At 34.5% G+C, this 14,530-nt stretch overlaps 1 protein-coding gene across 2 annotated transcripts; it reads right to left on the bottom strand.

Moving 5' to 3' along the window:
- Positions 1 to 5,945: 5,945 nt before the first annotated feature.
- Positions 5,946 to 12,596, bottom strand: LOC121409041 (G-protein coupled receptor moody-like). 2 transcript variants are annotated; one of them, XM_041600827.1, is made up of 3 exons: positions 11,502 to 12,596; positions 7,865 to 8,050; positions 5,946 to 7,395 (listed from the first exon to the last, which is right to left on the bottom strand). In XM_041600827.1, exon 3 carries the CDS (start codon positions 7,364 to 7,366, stop codon positions 6,221 to 6,223), a length of 1,146 nt encoding a protein of 381 aa, XP_041456761.1. In that variant the 5' UTR covers positions 7,367 to 7,395; positions 7,865 to 8,050; positions 11,502 to 12,596; the 3' UTR covers positions 5,946 to 6,220. The 2 variants fall into 2 exon arrangements, with proteins under 2 accessions (XP_041456761.1, XP_041456760.1); XM_041600826.1 differs by having other exon boundaries at positions 7,861 to 8,050.
- Positions 12,597 to 14,530: the final 1,934 nt, after the last annotated feature.

Here is a 14,530-nt window from a genome sequence, read left to right on the forward strand (position 1 = left end):
AAAGGTCATTTGGGGTCAATGAACTTTGGCCGATTTGGGGGTATCTATTGAATTACAATCAAAACTTTAAAAGTTTTTGGATCTGATTCATGAAACTTGGACATAATAGTAATCAAGTATCACTGAACACCCTGTACAAGTTTCAGGTCACATGATCAAGGTCAAAGGTCATTTAGGGTCAATAAACTTTGGCCGAATTGGGGATATTTGTTGAATTACCATCATAACTTTGAAAGTATGTTGGTCTAGTTCATAAAACTTGGACATAAGAGGAATATCCTGTGCAAGTTTCAGGTCACATGATCTAGGTCAAAGATCATGTGAGGTCAATGAATTTTGGCCACATTGGGGGTATTTGTTGAATTACCATCCTATCTCTGTAAGTGTATTGGTCTAATTCATAAAACGTGGAAATAAGAGTAACCAAGTATCACTGAACATCTTGTGCGAGTTATAGTAGTTTTCAAAGTCAGCACTGCTGCTATGTTGAATCGTGTGATGCAGGTGAGACGGCCAGAGGCATTCCATTTGTATGTTTTTCTTTCTCTATCTCTGGATCATAGCATTCAGTTTCGCTCTTTTCCTGTCTGCCATCAACTTTTAAACAAACTACTTATAAATTACCTGATGAAAATGTCTGCTGGGTGCAACTAGCATTTTTCTTTAGTCATATTTGACCAGAACACAGTTATGTCTGAAAATAAAATATTTAGATGCATGTAAATGATAATTTCAACTATTGTAGACTGGTATGTATTCTTAATACAGATATTAGCCTGGTAGCAAAACTTTTACTTATTTCCAAAGCCATTTTTTCACCTTCATCTAATATATTTTTCCTCTTTTTACTATCACCCGAACTACCAGTCGTCCATCACTCACAATTCAGTGTAACCCTGCCCTACATGTATGCCTGGATGTAAATTAATCAAACAAATTGCTAATTGCACTAATCCATGCAATCATTGATCAATCATTGCTGCTCCAAGTATTAATAGCTACGCAATCATCTACCATCAAGGCAATTATTAACCCTTTCTACCTCGAATTACGGTTGTCCATTATAAGCTGACCTTTTGTATTGTATACTCTGATGACACCATGGTCATCAGAATCCAATCTTCTTGTTGACTCCAAATGATGACCAGCTGATGATTGAGAGACTCTAGGACCCTGTCTAACAGAGGGTTGCTATTGATCTGATCAATCATATTTATTTGAATCCATCAATGCCATACTGTAAATCAATTTAGACAACATTCTGTTAAAGGAGAAACATACTGATATGTCAGAGCAATGATGCATGCATAACAATACTTATTTAGAAAACACTTTGAAATGACATTCTGCATGCTTTCATTGGTTCTTCATAGTCACGAAGGATTGGATCGATCACATTTCTTAGTAATATTGGACAAGGTTAAATATTGTCAGAAGGTGTTCTGGGTCTCATAAAACGATGCCTAGCTTTGATTGGATATATAAAGTGCAGTGGAGGCTCAGTGGATAAGTCTTCTGACTTTTAAACAGAAGGTCGTGGGTTTGAATCCCAGCCATGGCTTAATTTGCTTGAGCAAGAAATTTATTCACATTGTGCTGCACTCAACCCAGGTGAGGTGAATGGGTACCTGGCAGGATTAATTCCTCAAATGCATGATCGCTGAAAGGCAGCTCAAGCTATAGCCGGGGTAATAATAATAATATCGCACCTCGATATAGAATATTTCTAGATAGATGGCACTATATAAATGCCTATTATTGTTATTATTAATGTAATTGTAAAGTCTATCCTGCAATCAATCACAAAGTTTTGCTTAGCCAGATCCTCAGTGGTATTTGCTCTTTTGACATTGGGCTCGAAAATAGAAGTTTAGGTCAATTAATAAACTTGTATTTCATGGATCCTGAACTGTTAGGAATGGATGTAAAAGCAAGATCATTTGCATTTGCAGCGTTATAGTGTGTATTTTAGATTTAGGATTTTTGTTTGGTGCATATGGAAAAAAATAAAAGCTTGGTAAACAAACGGGATGGAGGTGTATCCCCATATTATCAATTTCAACCCCTTGCTCCAATTTATGTGGACTTTTCAGATCTTAGTGAAATTGGATCTTTAAGTACTTTCATACAAAGTGATAATTTTGTTTTAAGTCTATTAACATTAATTCATTTAACTTTTAATGTCACTAAATTACACTGTAAATTCCAAGGATTTAAAATAAATCCAGATCGGCTTTGAATAGTGACCAGCCGAATAATAAATTTAGATTTCAACCTTGTTGATTTGAATATAAATCTAAAAGATTTGAATTTAAATCTTTTGAGATGTTAAAGTTAATCCTTAAGATTTGAGATAAATTCAAAATTCAGCTGGTCACTATTCACAGCTGATCTGGATTTATTTTAAATCCTTGGAATTTAGAGTGTACTATGAATTGTGTATTCTTTACCTCCTATCTTTTGCTTTTCAGGGAAATGCAATAAATATTTTTAAACTGGGAAAGATGTTTTTACACTCCTAAACTTAAATCTTTTCATATTTTTCTAAGTGCAATGAGGACTTTGTGGTAAAAAAATTTTGTTGACGAACTTGAGCAGTACTCCTTAACCAAGTTTGCTACTCCATAAGGAGAAATGTGAGAGCATGTTGCATTGTAAAATCAATACAGTCACTCATAGCCCCTCATCCAATTTCCCATCAAATATTGATCTCAAATCATGGTAATTGCACTTTGGATTTGCCTCTGTGTGTGTGGATGAAAATAACACTATTCCATCATCAGTGGTGTTTCCTTTCATATGATGAGGAACACTTTGTGTACTATTCTTCCATTTACTGAGCGCTGAAATTTCAAGAAATCAAATCTATGATTTTTTTTTACATTTTATGATTGTTGAAGTCATATTTTATAGTATACCATATCTGTAACTTTACATAGATATGACCAATCATATCTTGAATGTTTTTGAGATTATTTTGATTAAAATTTAATAATGAGTTTGAGATATCTCACTTGATTTATTATTATATTCAATTTCTTTATTTGAAACAATACATTTGTCTGCCTATTTTACTTATTTCCCAAACTTAACATGCCATCCAAGATATTTAATTTACAGTTTTGCATCACTACCCCTGGATTACTGTTTTTATGAAGTTTTACCAAACTGACTACCTTTTAATATTTTGTCCTGAAAGTGTCCCCCCCCCCAAACCGCACTACTGTATATTCCTGCTTGTTTTCAGTTTAAATTTTGTGTCAATAATTTGTTTTATCAGTGTTAATTTCTCTAGGGTCCATTCTATTCCTGTACTGACTGCACAGAAACGTTGTTGGTGCTAACAGTGTGCTAACAGAAGCCCTGTTTCAACAGGTTTTGTGGCAGGGATGGTAAATGTTACAACAATACATTCTTGCGCATTGAAAAGAATATTTTAGCTTCACAATCCGAAAGATGTGACTGGGCTTACTGTTAGCGCTCTGGTAGGCTAAAGGCCTGGTCACACCGCCCGAGCGTTGTTGGAGCGGAGAGGAAAAAAATCATCACCGCTCACTACCGTTCACCATTTTCAATTTCGATTTTTGTTGTCGATTTTTTTCCCCAATTATGTGAGCGAAATTCGACCCTCTCTCCCTACCGCTCCAACACTGCTCGGGCGGTGTGACCAGGCCTTTACAATGCTTCTGTGCTTCCGGCACTGGTATGCAGCCAAGTGCATGAAGGCAGATGGTGATTGCATAGGGAAGCAATACCCTAATGGTCTAGAGATGACAGCTTAACATCTGACAGAAGTTTTATGATACTAATATTTGATCATGACCACACAAACATTTCAATCTGATACACCAATAAATGACATCTTGTTTCAATAGTGCGTTGATTCATGGTGGCAATGCTTCAGTGAATCATGGTGATGCTTGGCTTCTGGTTGATAGGTCTGTGGATCATTTTACAGGAGGTTTGTTGAACCATTTGATGATGATGATGATGATCCACAGCATTTATATTGCGCCATTGATCTGTTAAAAAAATGCAGGCTCATCCAATAAGTTAATCACTACACGTCTGCCGAAATTAGTGAGTTTTGGGAGACGGAAATAGTCTATTTGGTCTATTACAAGTTGGTCTAATCAGGGATACTGAAAACACCACTTGGATTAACTTATTTGTTGACATTCTTGTAGTATTAGTAGGAAAAGGGGATTACACCAAAATGACCAAATTGACATAGCCAAAGTATGGTTAGACAAAATGGCTTTCATCCTTTATATTGTATTTTGCCCCCCCCCCCCTTCCTCCTTTCATAGTCATATGAAAGCCAATTTCTTTGGATTTCTTTTTATCTTTATTTAATGATTTATGTCTATCAATTTAGAAGTTTCCTAACCCCTCTCTGCCCCACCCATCCATAACAACTTTATCTCACTCCCTTTCCATCTCCTTATCTCATTTTACTTTCACTTCTTTTTCATACCCCTCTTCCATCACCTTTGTTTCCACTCTTGAATACCGTAAATGAATAATTGCTTCATAATCTTTGTATTCTGAGAAAGCCATTTTATTTCAAATTATGGTATACATAATTCAACTTCAGACAAGACTAAAGACAGCACCTGATAAGAGGATATTCTTATCAAAGTTAAGTCTTGATTTCAGTAAAAACTATGCAGATATCATTAAATTTGACTTTGACCTCGTGAAGAAAATGACACATAGAGAGAAAAAATAGATGTGCAATATTTAATTGTGATATGATCCTAAAAGTGTGAGACATCATTGTATCCTTATCTCACAATCCAATATTTCATCTTTTGTTTGTGCATTGATTCCTCAGTGTTTACACTCCCTCTTGAATTTGAATGGTTCATGATTTGTGGGTAAATATTTGATTGCCTATACTCCTATGGCCTAATAACACTGCAGTACATGTATATGGGAACATGCATCTTTGATACCAGAGTGTTTAATGTTATTACATTTCAATAGTTCTTATTTTGGAATTTGGAATATACATTCATTAAGTGTATTATCATTTAGGTGGTTGATGACAGACAGCCATGATGGGCAAATATATCTCCAACTTATAACCCCCCCCCCAATTCTCCTAAAATTGTAAATATTATTCATGATAGAATGACATATTATTTATTTCCAAAGGAAATTAAATTCTCTAGCTAAGAATCATACATAATATATATTATTTAATTATCAATATATAGCTCATTGTATTTCTGTATAATTATATATTCATCCACCTGATGTCAAGGATATATAAAAAAGAACAATCAATAAGAAAACAAATATTCAATTAATCATTTCCATTAAGTATGTGAAAATCTACCTCAAACTCAATAATAGCTTGACAGGAAGGTTCTCTGTAATAAGCCAACTAGTCATTTTGTATTCAGAGTTCAGGAAATCGCTTATCCATTTTCTTTATATGGTGTTGAGGTAGATGCAAGATCTATCCTCCCTGCCTTGGGGAAGAAAATGTACTTTACAAAAGAGTGTGTTACTCTCACCACCATCTCCAGACATGTACATTGTTTTCATTTCCTTTAATGGCCCTCTTAATGTTAATGAAAAGTGCAGGTTGCTCTTAATGATGATTATTTTATTGGGATACATCTTTCCAAAGTGGTGTTTATTTCATAGTGGTTGGACAAGTAGCATTATTTCAACAATATTTCATTAGGGTTCCTTTTCAGCAATGTGCTGACATCAATAGGGGCCCTATGCACACAAAAAAAACAAGTATTTACACATGATAAAATATACAAAAATGAATACATGTACATTTTAAATACAAAAGCATACAAATACTCAAGTCATGAAAGAAGTTTAAACACAAGTACAACTGACAATTTAATATTAGGCAGATATAATGTATGATTTGGACTCTTATTTGAAACTAGAGAGGGGATAAGGTTATTTTTAATGAAGGGGTAAGGAATTAAACATTGATATTGAGGAGATAATGAATGAGCATTTATAATAATCGGTATTGCATTTTGGGACAAGTTGTAGGCTGGTGGCAAATCTTGTATTTATATTATTATTGGATATAATTTAAAGTTATTGAAAAATCTGAAGATGAGTTGTTTAGACTGTTCAATATAAGCATACATCCAAAATACATTACTCTTTGAGGATAACCATTTTAGATCTTTGAATATTTATTATTCAGATGGGGTAAAGATCCTGTAATCTGTGTTGACTAGGATTCTGAAGAGCTTTTATTGTTTGGTATCGCCCCTGTCCTTTCAATAAGTGTTCTGAGACACCCAGATGGGCTAACAACATCAAGGTATTTGCAATGCAGCATTGCGATGAAGACCGACCTGAAATCAGGATGCTTAGCAGAGTACAGAATCGGATTGATGTTACTTGACAGAGTAAATACTACAGCAAAATATGCCACTGCGAGGTGGCGAACACGAAAGAGGAGCAGCACAGAGTACGGGACCACGCAAACAAAGAATATGATCACAACATAACATAAGTTCTTGGTGATTTTGACCTGTCTCAGAGAAGGTGTCCCGTTGATATTGCTCTTAGTTGGAGATCTTTGCCGTTGATTTTGTGGTGCTGCATTGTTTTCTTCTATGCTTATACTCTGCAGTGATATCACCTGGCTCTTACGTTTCGCTTTCATTTCAGTGATGTGCTTGCGAACGTAGAGATATATTGACATGTAACAGAAAATGATAACTCCTGTCGATGCTAGGAATGTGACCGACGATATTGTCTGAAAGATAGGTATCTTGGATAGATCTACATCCCATTTACAGATTTTATAAAAGTAGTCAAATCCCAAGTTTCCAAGGTTTGTCAACTGAGGAATAACTATTGTTAATATTGGAAATAACCATGTGGTTGAGACAAGAGCTGCTATGACAGGCAGTCGGTAGATCTGTTGGTACGTTTTCTTTGTTTTTGTTATCAAGGTATAACGATTCACTGCAATCATTCCAAGTGTTAATACACTGACCGTTGGTGTGGTGATGGTTAGTACAGCAACAAAGTTACACATCCCATCGGAGAGTAGCCATCCACTGTCACTGAAAAGCCCTGAAGCTTGAAACGGCAGTACAAAGCAGGTTAGAAAGTCAGAGATGCTGAGGTTAACAACAAAAGCATTGGTGGCCGTTTGTAGCTTCTTTGAGAGCAGCACGGCAATGAGAACCAGGCAGTTGCCAATCATACCAATGGTGCCAACAAGGATGAAGAGGGTTGCTATGATGATAGTGTGTGTTTGGTTAGGATAAGCTGATGGATGAGTTGGAGTATTGGTTACCAGACTGTCTCCTCCTACTGTTGACATTCTTGGAGTGATGTTCATCATGCTCCTTACCTCGTGCATAATGAAGTTTCCTTCCTTAGATGGTTATGCTAAGACAGAGAAGGAAAAATAGATACAGTGTTATTTCAAATGGATTCATGACACAAATGTTCATGTATTTAGGGGATAACATTTTTTATTTGTGCATTGATATTTCTTTGTATGTATCAGTCCTCTATATGCATGTCTCAATCCTGTGTACCAATGAAATGGTTTGTGATAGTTAAAATGTTATATTTGGCTGAAACCTTGAAGAATTAATTTTGTATAAAAAGTAGATAAATGAGACATTCTATACATTAAAACGGTAATGACATGCCATGGGCATATCTGTTTGTGTTTTCAGCCATAGTCAATTATCTACTGTTATGATAGAGGATCATTTCAATGCAGAATATGTAAAATGAGGTTCATGAATCTACCTTCTTTAGAATATAAAGTGCATCACATCATTTAAATATTCTTCACTGCCTAAAAAAGAAGGTGTTTGGAAATTAAATAATTTGACATCATACTTGCATTTTGTGTCAGCAGAGTGATAATATCCAAATGGAGTTGTTTTGAAAGATCTTGCTGCATGTATTCTTGACTTTTGAAGATTAATTCCACCAGCTAAAAAAATATCTCTGTCTACGCTGTCACCCTCTGTTGAAGTTTTCAAACTGAATATCCTCCACTGAAAGGCTTGAGTTGTAAGTTAGTCACCTGTGCAACATTGAATAAGTAATTGTTATAAAACAGTACTTAAATTCATTGAGCAAGAATTTATCCTTGTAGTGTGAGGTGATAAACAACCAACCTCAAAAAGGTTTTGTCTGAATCACCATCTTTAATACTCCACTGATATCAAGCACCAGTTAAATCATCATTCATTGTGTTCATAAAAGAGACAGGTTCTGTACGTATTCCAAGTGATGGTAAACCTCTCACAAATCAAAGCACAATTCCTTATTTTTTATTAAAGCTATACAAGATTTGTTGATCTGCACATCATTTTTGAACAAGATGTGTTCCACACATGTCCTCATTCTCCTAGCTCTTTATCTGTCTTTATCCATATATGCAAGATTCATTTCATTTCAAAATCACAAATTTTCAAGAAGGTAATGAATCTGAGAATGATTTATTCAAACTTTGCGCTGAAAAGTGTGAAGATGGCTAGGCCTATAGCACATCTGACCATGGGTGCCCTGATCTTGTTTCTGGCATTTATGTCCTTGTGCAAATAACAGAACTCTGTGACTGAGCCCTTTGGAATGCCTTCTTCAAAAGGCCATAAAATATCTACCTGCTATCAATTGCTTTTTATCAGGTCATTGAAAGATTTTCCATGTCTTCTTTTTTTCAAAGTTCAGTTACTTTTTTAGCTTCCTTCTATGAAAATAACAACTTACATGTGTATACTGATTTGAATAAAAAAAAATGAATTGCTGGAAATGGTACCAAATGTTTAACTACCCTCATATTATACAGATATTGCCTACCTAGAGTTTGAATATAACATTTCCTCTCCCGGAAAATATTTTCCCGATCAGGGAAAAATATAGCTTCGGAGGGGAGTTGAAATGTTATTTATTAAAACGATAGACCAGGCAATATCTGTTATATTATATAGTATGTGTGGATTTGCCATCAGAAATTGCATTCATCATCTGGCTCAAACCCGAAATTCGTGCTACAACTCTGATCCATCTACGTCATAATAGTTTTTTTTGTTGAAAACACATTAAGCGCGTTCTTCATGCAATCGACGCGTTAACACTAGCGCGTACATCAACTACCTTGTTGCGCAACTTGTATGCAGCTAGTGACGTCACCTTAGTGGATATAATGCCGCAATTGAAAATACTACGTGGTATATTCCCTGAGGTGACGTCAAAATCTAGAATATAACAAATGCGATCCTCGCAGCTATGGTCACGTGATGGCGTATTGACCTATCACTGATTCAAATCTACATGACCTATGTAATATTACATTATATTTCCTACTAACTTTGTTAGGCTATCATCACCTATGGTATATCAATGAAATTGTAGGGGAAGGCGGGGTAAGTTGAGCATAGGGGCAAGTTGAGCCACCAGCCCCAGGCCAATAATGAATGAGTCAGACATTGTGGTGGTGTCATGTATTGATGACCCATAGCATAACCCCTAACCCCACCACATTGTTTTCAACTTTGAAACAAAAAGTAGTTTTTTAGAGGGAAAAACATGAATTTTAGCCAAAAAAGTAAAAAAGAGTGTGAAATAGATAAGTGCTTTATAAACACACACGTCTTTAGATATAATAATGACATGATAACAACATTATTAGTGTAGGTATGGATCTTCATTCTTGTCATAGTCTTTTATATGATGGATGCATAATAAATGTGTGGATACAAAATTATCGCACTAAGTTCGGACTGGGGTAAGTTGAGCCAAACAGCATGGGGCAAGTTGAGCCATGGTAATTCCTATGGTAATGTATCTTAAAAAACAAACAAACCATAAAAATCGATTGAAATGCTGGCTGAAAGGAGCAAATTTACATGACTGCTCTTTTCCTTTTAAAGGATGTTAGTATTTATAGAGAATTAGCAAGTGAAAAGACTTTAAACAAAAAAATTGACATGCTGGTTCTCCCCTCATACATTTTGTACATAGTTTTTGTATAGTTTTTGTGGCTCAACTTACCCCAGAAGGTGGCTCAAACTTACCCCATATATGGGGCAAGTTGAGCCATTTGACATCGTTTTTTTCAAAGGTCACGATGACTTTCAGTGTGGGGATAGAAAGTTATATATAGGTGGAAAATATTTCAGAAGAATTAAATTTCAAGGCAAGGTACTTATTTCGACAAGATTATTAATCATATCAATTCTAACATGCAAAAAGCAAAAACTGTCACAACTTACCCCGCCTTCCCCTACTCTTTACTTTCTAACTATTTTATGTTCTTGAACAGGAAGAAACATGTAGATTCAATTATTTAGGATCAAAACTATGGTTTGATTTGTCTCTGAAATTTAGGGCCTTTTCACACGTGAATCTTTAATCATTGTAATGATGATTGCAATTTGGCTTTAGAATCATCTGACCTTTCACACAGGAAATTTGTATCATAATTACAGTGAAACTTTTAAAACTGGAATTCACCTTTGGAGTAGAATTTGAATTTGTGATTGTGATTAGCGTTCGTGATCTTAGTTTGGTTTCACACATGCTAATAATTTGTCATTAGCCTTATTTTTCATGGGAATTATCATTCGAATTACATTTTTTTTAACCGTGTGAAAGGGCGGTTAGTGAGATATTCCTCCATTAAAGCACCCTTATTAAATAGCATTTGAATAGAAAAGAATGAGGAAATTAAAGCTGTGTGATTTTGGTATAAATCCTAATATGCAAAGCCTTGAATAATAAAACACATTATGACATTCAATCTGTTCGTTTGTTGATACTAAATCAAATTTTAGTATTGATAGTGTATTTCAATTAATATAGTTATGTTTGAATTATTTCACATAGTGTATTGACAACTATTATTCAATTATAAAGTAAAATTGATGTTTAGGGGAAGGGGGGTCTAGCCAAGATTTGCTTGGGAATAAAAAAAAACTTGGAATTGTTTTAATGGCTTTGAATATTGATGCATTTCTTGATAAATAATATTGAATTTTACTGAAACTTGATTTTAATTAATTTATTACTAGGCATTGATTAAAGTTTTAACGATTAAACATCTATAGGTTAACATTAGTTTGACTGACCTGCAAAGTCCCACATGTCACCATTCGTATATGTTATAAAACTGAAGTACAGACAAAAAAAATGTGCCCCCAAATCATTATTTAGTACTTCAAAAAAGCAAAATATAGACAACTTAATCTTAATTTCACCCCAAACACTTCAACATTAGTTTTATTAATCTCATTGGGAGATTTAGTAAATTAAGTGTTGCCAGACACCTATATTTGAAAGTTTCTGAATGAATTTGATGAACAATATCACATGTATGCAACATGAGTCAAAACTTCGGTAGGCATATTGTTTTAATAAGACCCATTTAAACTCATTTTATGTCACATGACACTGTGTCAGATCATCTTCCATTGATATATAGCTTGTCATATGAATAGATAAGTGAAATGAATATAAATGAAAATACATACCTATCAGTATCAGTCATAGTAATCCTCTTCACTTTTCATGTAATTATCCACAGTAAAACATCACCAACCTCAAAATATTGTTTCCCAATTTGAGAGACAATAAAATATAATATCACACATGTGTCTATTATCTCATTAACACATCGCTGCAGTGATAGCTGAGTGACAAACATGTCACGTAACAGTACTTAATGGTTCCCCCATGCATCCATCATTCCTCATTAGATGCTTTCCTGCATCTGGGTCCCATAGTGATGCTAGCATGCATCCAACGGGGTTGTTCACACCATGGACCTATTATGTCCACATAGAAAGCAATAGAGATGTTCATCCATTGACTACTGAATGGTCAGTGAATCAATCCTTAATATTCTCTCCCTGTCTGAATGAATCCACGGTATATACTGATCCTTTCGATTCAGTTCATCCAATGCTCTAGATGAACATTTCTTTGTAGTTGGAATACATTCCGTGTAATTGAGAAATCAAGTGATAAATTGACTCTATCCTTTACCTCTTGTTGACTTTTATTCACAACTTTCAAAGTTCAAATAGAATGAAACGACATAATGCTCCTTTGTGGCTGAAAATGTTGTATGGCGAATGGTTGTTATTTTACCAAAAGTATACAGGTTGTCCATAGGTGAGATACGCTTCCTGGCTCATAATAGTTTTCCATTTTTTCTTCAATTTGAAGCTAATAGAAAATTAACCAGTGATATAAAACTTGATACCGTTTCATTTTGACACATTGTCAGTGAGAGAAAAGAAGTTTTAAAACTGCTATAGCAGGCACTTGACTCCACAAGTTTTCCAAGTCTGAAAGAAGAACAGAATGTTCCATAAATGTTTTTCTACTGAAGATGAGCAAGTCAGGTCCACTGGAAAGCCAACCTATATCTCCTCCTTTGCTTACTTTGGAAATAATAGTGTCAACTTCAGTGTAGCATTTTGATGTTGACATTAAACATTTCAAGCCTTGCTGCTCTGCTTGCCTTGCTGGCGGCTGCTGTGCTGCGAGAAAGATACGATTGATGAGTTTGAGATCTCTATCTTGAAGAGGGGTAGCGGGATCAGTGCAACCCCTCTTCAGGGAGCTGAAGTGATTAAAGTGTAATTTGGTTTGCTAAATGCATATACTCTTCCTTGTCTGCATGGTTTCAATTATATAGTTGATCCATGGAGCCAGGAATTCAGACTATATTTGTATATCATCTCTCTGTTCTTTCTTTTATTATTTTTTTGAATATATTTTTTCCAGCCTACTCTGTATGCCTGTCTACTTTGTATTATTTATTTTGTATCTTTCTCGAATTACTTTCTCTTGTTTGCGAGTCTATTCCTCTTCAGAATTGTTCATATTTTTCTTCTTTATCTTTTACTACACCATTTTCCACGCATTATTACTTTTAATTCAATTTTTTTATTCTTGTATTTCAGTGAGAGAAGTTTCTCCAACCTCAATTATTCTCTTCCATGAAATTCTACCACCTATCTAGTTAACTCATCTTACACTCTCATCCTCTCTGGTATAGTGTCACACTATAAATCAGGATTTGATGAAAGAATTCCTTGGGTGTTCTAATTTGTCTGAGCTTACTCTGTCCAAAGTTCATCACAACAGGATACCCCCATTTAAATGCCTTGTAAAGAGCGTGCATAGATACCATTTATTGACTCTAATTAAGACAACTGTAGATTAGAGGTTTTATGACTTCTACCCATTATACAGTGCATCCAAGAAAAATAATATACTATTGACGATTTATCATGACATTATAAAAGATATTAGGCACACAACCAACTATTTCAAAGCTTTGGGTCTCCTCTTTTATGATATAGCTTTGATGATTACTTATATATGCATGATTGAGTAAAAACAATCTGAAGTTAGGATAGTTTAAAAAAAGCATATGATGGGTGGTTTTTTAATTTCAAAAGGACAGTTACATGTCTCGAAAGTTAAATATAGTTGCTGTTTAAAGGAATGGTTAAGGCTGGAGATATGTATATCTCAATGAATAGAGTAAAATTCACAGAGCAAAATGCTTAAAGTTTGATCGAAATCGGATAACAAATGCCGATATTATTGAATTTTAAGGATTTGTATTATTTCGGCGAAACAGTTGGAGGCATGTCATTAGTTGGGCTGATGATGTCATATCCCCACTTGTTATTTTGTATTTTACTACATGAAATTGGCTTTATTCAAAAAATTTCTACTATGAACTAAAACAATTGGATTGACAACTGATTAAGTGCATTAGTTATTTATTGCCGCAAACTTATTTCATCATAATGGAGACACATCATTTACATATTTATGAAAAAATTATGACTTCAAGAAAAAGGAGAAAGTGGGGATGTGACATCATCAGCAGACCTAATGAATATTCATGATGATGTGCATATAACTGTTTTCACAAAATATTGCTAAATTAAAAATTCAATAACTTCATTATCTGTTATCCAATTTTGATGAAATTTTCAGCATTTTGCTCCGTCTTTGAATTTTACTCTATTCATTTAGATATGAATATTTTCAGCCCGGACCATCCCTTTAATATTATGATAGCTCAATCAAAGAAAATGATAAGGGATAGTGAAACTTTGTTTCTTTGAAATAGTGATTGAATTTCAATAAGAAGGAATACAGGTCAGCTGTGAAGTCTTTTGTTAACCATTAGATAGCGATCATAGGCATTCATTGCAAACCCATTTGTTTAATGACATGGAAATGCAATGCAAGCAATTTTGTTGATAGAAACATAATTTTTTCATTCCTTGATTATTTTCTATGATTGAGATATGAAATCAAAGAGCGGATGTTGAACTTTTTTTTAGACATGTGATTTTCTTCTTGAAATTCACATACTGCTGCCAAGTGGCTTTTTATATCCTTCAAATAAACATCTAAGTTATATCAGATGAAAGAAGAGACCCAGCTTGATAATGATAGGCCATTTGTCAATGGTCAATCGCCAGGTCAAACATGTTTAGGGTATTTTTCCCCAAGCTCCCTTTTCCCG

The sequence above is a fragment of the Lytechinus variegatus genome, chromosome 2, assembly GCF_018143015.1.
Source record: "Lytechinus variegatus isolate NC3 chromosome 2, Lvar_3.0, whole genome shotgun sequence".
In the NCBI taxonomy this organism is placed as follows: Eukaryota; Metazoa; Echinodermata; class Echinoidea; order Temnopleuroida; family Toxopneustidae; genus Lytechinus; species Lytechinus variegatus.

What these genes read in the sequence shown, in the direction of transcription:
- LOC121409041 (XM_041600827.1), bottom strand. Translation starts at nt 7,366, where the DNA reads ATGCACGAGGTAAGGAGCATGATGAACATCACTCCAAGAATGTCAACA.